At 35.9% G+C, this 7,894-nt stretch overlaps 1 protein-coding gene across 1 annotated transcript in view; it reads left to right on the top strand.

The window, feature by feature from the left end:
* Window positions 1–4,077: 4,077 nt before the first annotated feature.
* The window catches only part of LOC107583995 (non-muscle caldesmon-like), a 27,980-nt gene continuing 24,163 nt past the window's right edge, over window positions 4,078–7,894 (top strand). The window contains exons 1-4 of the mRNA XM_016270391.1: window positions 4,078–4,379; window positions 6,187–6,523; window positions 6,607–6,642; window positions 6,731–6,964. Of these exons, the coding sequence (XP_016125877.1) occupies window positions 4,237–4,379; window positions 6,187–6,523; window positions 6,607–6,642; window positions 6,731–6,964 (750 nt within the window). The 5' untranslated portion in view covers window positions 4,078–4,236. The remainder of the gene's footprint in view (window positions 4,380–6,186; window positions 6,524–6,606; window positions 6,643–6,730; window positions 6,965–7,894) is intronic.

The following is a 7,894-nucleotide window of genomic DNA, read 5'->3' as shown; positions in this document are numbered from 1 at the left end:
AGGCATAATTTAAAATACGGGCAAAGCCCTAGCCCAGTATATTGGGCCATATTATTTAGAATTTTTCTTACAGTAAAGTTTTTTATATTGTATGCACATCTTGATGTTTCCATCCAGAATTTTTTATTTTATAAATTTTTTCTTTAATTTTTAATTTTATGCAAAATTTAACTTGTTGCATAAAAAAATGCTTTCCAAGAACATAAAAAAAAAATATCAAATAATAATAAAAAAAAAACATAAATTAATAAATATACCTTGTAAATTTTGGTGTCAGTAAGATTTAAAAAAAAAAAAGAAATTAAGCATTAAATAAATCAAAAGTGACAGTAAAGACATGTATAATGTTGCAAATGATGCTGTTCTTTTAAGCATTATATTCATGAAAGAATTCAGAAAAACATGGATTGTGGTTTCCACAAAATATTAAGTAGCTGTTTTCAACATTTATAATAATAAGAAATGTTTCTTGAGCAGCAAATCAGCATGTTAGAATGATTTCTGAAGGATCATTTGACACTGAAGACTGGAGTAATAATGCTGAAAATTTAGCTTTGCATCACAGGAATAACTTGTAAATTTAAGAGTATATTAAAATGGAAAACTTGTTCTTTTTTGAGCCGTTTTAGCTGCTTCTGTGCAGTTTTCTCTGGAGCGGAGGCTCCATCTGTGCTGTTCCCATGAGAGGCCAGGAAGAGCTCAGGAAATAACACCCATCCTCAACGAATGGCCCATTCCAAAAACACTCTCTCCGGCTGGTAGAGGAAAGGCCCGCTTAAGGGTATACATGTGTTCGAGGGATGCTGTTACAGAAAACTACGAGGTTACAGGGCAGAAATGAGAGCAGGTGATCCTCTGCTGTGGTCAAGTAAGGAATGGACAGATCCGTGGTGTTGGAGACGAGTGTGGGGTCAGTAGGTGGAGGAAGAACGAAGGCAGAGCGTGGGAATAGAACAGTTATTTGGCAGGGTCCATATATTTCTCTCTCCCAACCCTTGTGGAGTGTCTGTGATTGCTCTCCAGAGCCTTTGCCCTGTGCGCAATGTTTGCACTGACATTTCTGAGATGTTTGGACCACAAGAAAATACTTGTCAGCTGGATACATCCGTCGCCTGATTGTGCTCTGCATGTTGTGAGAGCAAATTAGCTGCAAAATTAACTGCATATCAATTTCATTTCCCACACTGCTTCCTTTGTAGACTTTATGAATCCAATAAAACATGTCACACTGTGTGTTGCTCTCACCGCACGCGCTATAAAATAATTAATGCTACATGGCTGAAAGATGCTGTGGTTCATATGGAAAACATGTTTGCCTGATGTCTTGGTTTACATCCCATATCGCTACAGGTACCAGAGACCATGCCAGTGCGTTACAGCAGTGCCCTCAAAACACTGCAGAATGTTATTGCAGCATGTTTTTTCTGATTTATTTTTGTGGTTATGGAACAGGGAAGCTTTATGTAGTCTGTGCAAGATAGGTGGTGTTCCCCGGAGGGATATCAGATCAGAGAGAGTCCGGACTCGATGGGCTGCAATGTTAAAGCGGATTTGAAGGCATTCTCTGCTGTTTTGAATGCTCCCTCTGGATTGTATTCATTTTTAGATTGAGAGAAATCACTTTGAAATAAAAGTGTGAAAAACATAGTACTGTAACCTTGATCTAAAACCCTTGTCAGAAAGCAACAAACTGTTATTATTCAATTCATATGATGGCGTTGAAGTGTTTTTTGGAAAATGATCATGAGAAGCTTTTAAGTAGTGTGTTTTAAGTAGACCTCACAGGAACAAAGTGAACATTTTGATATGGTTTATACTTCAGTATAAATGTGCTCGAGTTTGCTTGATTGGTTTGTTAACACAAGGACAAAGGGAGAGAGGACAAGAACAAGAAAGACAGAAAGAAAGAACAACAGAATCAGCAGGAATCCGGCTCTCTATATGATTTCACTCTCCCCAAGGTTTTCCATGGGCGTTAGCAGAGCACCACATTCAGTTCTGAACACATTCCTGATCACAGCACACACTGAGGAAGGCCTTTTTGTCCAGATTAAGTCTTTCACTCCAAAATCAAAAGGTTTATGAAAATAATACATTTATTCAGTAAGGACTCGGTACATCTAAATTTACAGTAAATGCATTTATAATGTTACAAAAGATTTTTTATAAACACCGTTCTTTTGTTCGTGAAAGAATTCGGGGGAAAATGTAGCACTGTTACATACCCTAATGTATTTGAAAAACATTTATTTTGTGCTAAGTATACTACAGATACATTTACATATTTATGTGCTTAATACAAATACCCTGCAATTATACATTTACTAAACTAGTATACTTAAAATCTGTTAAATTGAAACAACAAATTTTGTGCAATTGTACGGAAGTAGTGCTGAGGTCCAAGTAAAGATATACTTAAATATATTTGATTGTGCTAAAATGGAACTATTGCAAGTATACTTCAGGTACACTTTAAATATCTTGCATTTAAAGACTCATATTACAGTGATCATACAATATTAATAGTGATATTAAAACTAGTGCTGTCAAACGATTAATCGCGATGAATCGCATCCAAAATAAAAGTTATTGTTCGCATAATATATGTGTGTTCTGTGTATATTTATTGTGTATATATAAATACACACACATACTGTATATATTTTGAAAATATCTACATGTATTTACATGTCTATATTTATATTCATATAATTAATATTATAAATAAATATATTTAATATATAAACATATATTTTTCTAAAATATATGCATGCATGTGTGTGTATTTATATTTGCATAATAAATATACACAGAACACACACATATATTATGTCAACAAAAACTTTTATTTTGGATGTGATTAATCGTTTGACAGCACAAATTAAAACACATTTTAGGCATAATACTAAGAAATGTGCATTTTTCAATAAAGACTCCAAATAAAGTTTAAGTGTAATTTTATATCAGTAAGTCTTAAGTGATATGTCGGATGTGAAGTATACTTAGTATGAAATAAATGTATTTTAAATAAATTGTGGCATAGGATTTTTTTTACTAAGACATTAAGCAGCACAGCAATGAAATTAATAATAAGAAATATTTCTTGAGCAGCAAATCCATATATTAGAATGTTTTCTGAAGGATCATGTGACACTGAAGACTGGAGTAATGATGCGGAAAATTCAGCTTTACATCACAGCAATAAATTATATTTTAAAATATATTAAAACAGAAAACAAGTTATTTCAAATGGTAATAATATTTCACATTATGTTTTTTTACTGTATTTTTGATCAAATAAATGCAGCCTTGGTTGAGCATAGGAGACTTATATCAAAGGCATTTAAAATTCTTTCCAACCCCAAGAGTTTGAACTGTAGTATAAAAAAAAACCTTAAGAGAAGTACAAAAAATGTGAACTGGTTGAAAACTTGAGATAAAACATCAGCAAGAGACACGAGAGGGAAGTGAAGAAAGCTTGTCAGAGAGATGTGAAAACTTTATTTAGGTTACATGAAAGTCCCCTGGCTGTGGTGTGGGCTGAATTCCACACTGCTGTCAGGATTCTCTCATCAGCTGCCAAAGCTGAAACACACACACACACACAGAGCTGACAGCCAGTGAAAGTTCATCCTCAACAGCAACAACAGCAGCAGCTGTGACTGTGTGTGCCAAGGTGACACGAGGCCTAACTCTTATCGTCTCTTACCAGTATAACACCTAACTGTCTCTGTGTAGGATGGCGTATCACCGGAATGAGGAGGATGAGGAGGAGGCCGCTCGTGAGCGCAGACGAAGAGCGCGGCAGGAGAGAATGCGCAGTAAGGACAGCGAGGATGTGGCCTACCAACCCGAGACCCCAGAGCTCAACAACAGCCACAGGTAAAACACCTTAAGAGAAGTACAAAAATGTGAACTGGTTGAAAACTTGAGATAAAACATCAGCAAGAGACACGAGAGGGAAGTGAAGAAAACTTGTCAGAGAGATGTGAAAACTTTATTTAGGTTACATGAAAGTCCCCTGGCTGTGGTGTGGGCCGAATTCCACACTGCTGTCAGGATTCTCTCATCAGCTGCCAAAGCTGAAACACACACACACACACAGAGCTGACAGCCAGTGAAAGTTCATCCTCAACAGCAACAACAGCAGCAGCTGTGACTGTGTGTGCCAAGGTGACACGAGGCCTAACTCTTATCGTCTCTTACCAGTATAACACCTAACTGTCTCTGTGTAGGATGGCGTATCACCGGAATGAGGAGGATGAGGAGGAGGCCGCTCGTGAGCGCAGACGAAGAGCGCGGCAGGAGAGAATGCGCAGTAAGGACAGCGAGGATGTGGCCTACCAACCCGAGACCCCAGAGCTCAACAACAGCCACAGGTAAAACACAGACACTTCTGGAGTATTACGTGACAGGAGTACTGTGGTACTTTGATGCGTAGGCTAACTGACGTTTTCTCTGGTGCTTTAGTGGGCAGCACTGATAAATAACTTCCTGTAACAGGTCAGCACTGCGGAAGCGGTGACATGTTCAGACACTGAGGCTTTGTGCAGTGAATGGACACAGAAGACGGTCAGACAAGGCCAGAATTGTTCTCCATGTGTGAGCAGACATAGCTCTGTCTATTGTCCATGGTGCTGACGCAGGGTAAACGTTTGCCAAGCGGTGCGGTCAGACTACATTAACCTACAGTGGCAGGCATATGGCAGTCCACGCTGATCCACTTTAAATCATAATTCCTCACTATCATTCCGCATGTTCAGGTTTGCTGATATGATGTTTGATGATACTTTGGAAAAGAGAGGAATTTACGTTCTTTAGGGTTGTAATGTTGAGTTGTTTATTTGGCCCTGGTCGTAATGTTATAGCTACTTAAGTTTGGTTATATGCAATTTTTACATGTTATATTTTATACACCACTGTTGAAAAACGTTGCGGTTGGTGAGATTTTTCATGTTTTTAAAATAAGTCTTATGCTCCCTAGGGCTGTATTTATTTGATCAAAAATACAGCAAAAACAGTAATATTGTGAAATATTATTACGATTTAAAATAACTGTTTTATATTTGAATATAAATATATTTATTTGAATGTCAAGAGACATTCATTATTATTATTATTATAAATGCTGAAAATAGTTATGCTGCTTAATATTTTTGTGAAATCCATGATACTTTTTTTTTTTAGTTGCATTAATTTAAAATAGAAATCTGTTGTATGAATGCAAAAGTATTTACTGTTACTATTGATCAATTTAATGCATCCTTGCTGAATACAAATAATAATTTCCGACCCCAAATATTTGAATGATAGTGTATGTCGACACATTAAGAAATATTTATACATTATTTCAAAATATAAATAATAGTGTGTCCTGCTACAATAAAACAGTTTTTTTGTCATTTTGCACATTATCATCAAATAAAAATGTTGACAATGTTAGTTTTCTAATATGTGTGTTAGTTTTTCTAATATGTGTCTAATAGTTGACTAATGAGTGCCATTTATTTTAAAATTTTTCATCAAAAGATAAACTATAACAAGAAAATAATGTATAAAAGTAATATAAGTGGCCAACATTTTGAGATTATTAGCATCAGCATAAGATTAATTTCAACCATTTAAGCATAATCATATATATATTTACATTATTTAAATATATTTACTAGTGCTGTCAAATGATTAATCGTGATTAATCACATCCAAAATTAACGTTTTTGTTTACATAATATATGTGTGTGTACTGTGGATATTTATGTATATATAAATACATACACATGCATGTATATATTTCAGAAACATGTTTATATTTTAAATATATTTATATATAATATAAATTATATGAATATAAATATATACATGTAAATATTTTCAAAATATATACTGTATGTGTGTGTATTTATATATACATAATAAATATACACAGTAGACACATATATTATGTAAACAAAAGCTTTTATTTTGGATGCGATTTTATATTGGATGCTGTCGTTTGACAGCACTAATATTTACATATTTGTCAGGTGTGTCCGGATGGTGTTTTTTTATATTTAGGCATTATATTAGCCACCATCTCTCTAGATATTGCCATTGGCCAGCTAATATCAGTCGAGCACTAGTCATATGTGCAACAATATCATTTGTAATGATTTTGTCATCTTTTCTTCTTATGCTACTTCTTCATAGCGTGATGGTGACAGAGAGCGTATCCACCTCAGTGGTGACCTCCAGCGGGACGGGAGAGGGGGACGATGAGGAGCAGGCCCTGCTGGAGCGCCTGGCCAAGAGAGAGGAGCGCAGGCAGAAGAGGATGAAGGAGGCGCTGGACAGACAGGAGGATCTGGAGAGCAGCCAAACCTCCCACCACAGCCTGGAAGAGAGCAGCGGAGGCCTGCACCGCGGCCGGAGCTACGAGCCAGAGGAGGAGCACAACAGCAAGGAAGAGGTGAAACAGGTGGAAGAGGAGGAGGAGGAGGAGGTGCTGGTGGAGGAAAAGCCTCGGAGGTCTTATTTGAGAGAACAGGTGTGTATTTCTTTCCCTTTTATGCTTTGTTAGATCTCAAGACCATGCTTTGTTTATGGCATTTCGATTTTATTCACCTGTAGGAATCCGTTGAGGAAATATCTAAAATACCCGAGGAGGTATGATGATGAGTGTTTTTCATTTTAAAATAGCTTTTTTTTCTCTCATTTAACACAACAAAGCATGTGACTGCAGTTCCATTCATAGGCCAATAATGAGCGAGATCCTGTGCCTTCTTCTGAAGTACATGAGGTGCTTGTAAATGAAGACGCAGATGATTCTGCAGTTGTTTCGGAGACGGAAAATGGCACTGCAGAGCTCGCTGCGGGTGTACAGGAGGAAAAGAGTGAGATAGAGGGATTGACAGAGAATGGAGTGGATGAAATGAGAGAGGCAGGAAACTTTGAGAAAGATGAGGTTTCAGAAAATGACGAGTCTTTGGTAAGAGTTGAGTTGCGTTTGAAGGACTGCATAAGGATGGATGGTTTAGATTTTGGGTGAGAAATGAACAGAAATGATCATTCACAAAAGGCCTCATGAAATGACGTTTAGTACATGTGCCTGTACTTTGAGCCTTCTAATGCTACACTCTTTAAAAATAAATGTTATTTTTTGGAATTTTTGGTTACATGAAGAACCTTTAACATTCATGCACTCATAAAAATAAGAGTTTTTCACTGTGATGCCATAATAGAACCATTTTCTTTCCCAGTGTGAAGAACATTTTAAAAATCTAAAAATAAAATTTTTCATTATAAAGAAACTTTTGTGGAGTGGAAAGGTTCCATGGATGTTCAAGGTTCTTCATGGAACCATCAGTGCAAATAAAGAACCTTTATTTAAGAGTGTGGAACCTTTCCGATGCACAAAAGGTTCTTTATAGTGGAAAAAGGTTCTTTAGATCAGTGTTTCCCAACCTTTTTTTAGTTGCGGCACCCTTTGGAAATTTTAACGGACTTGTGGCACCCTACAAAATTAATTTTGTCACAATATTTGAATTTCTAACTTCGATATGATAATTTGAAAAGTATAGATATTCGGTACAACAGAGAAGAACTGCAGAATATAATGTCATACAGATATTTTTAATATTATTAAAACAATGTGTCCATCAATGGTGGCAATCAGTAGGCTAATTTCTAATGAAGAGACCAATTTATATGACAGATTTTAATGTAGGCTTTTATACATATGTAAACATTATTTAATTACCATTATAACTAGCTATCTCACAAATTTTTGCTCACTCTGTTTTTTTTATTTTACAGCTGGGTAATTTTGGTGCAGTAGCACGAGATAGCTTGATTTCAAATTTTGAATTGAATAAAAACTGACAAGTAAGCAGTCAGTAATAAAATAAGAACAAATAAA

The sequence above is a fragment of the Sinocyclocheilus grahami genome, unplaced genomic scaffold, assembly GCF_001515645.1.
Source record: "Sinocyclocheilus grahami isolate Dianchi unplaced genomic scaffold, SAMN03320097.WGS_v1.1 scaffold56.1, whole genome shotgun sequence".
Lineage (NCBI taxonomy): Eukaryota > Metazoa > Chordata > Actinopteri > Cypriniformes > Cyprinidae > Sinocyclocheilus > Sinocyclocheilus grahami.
This window is presented reverse-complemented; position numbering and strand designations above follow the sequence as displayed.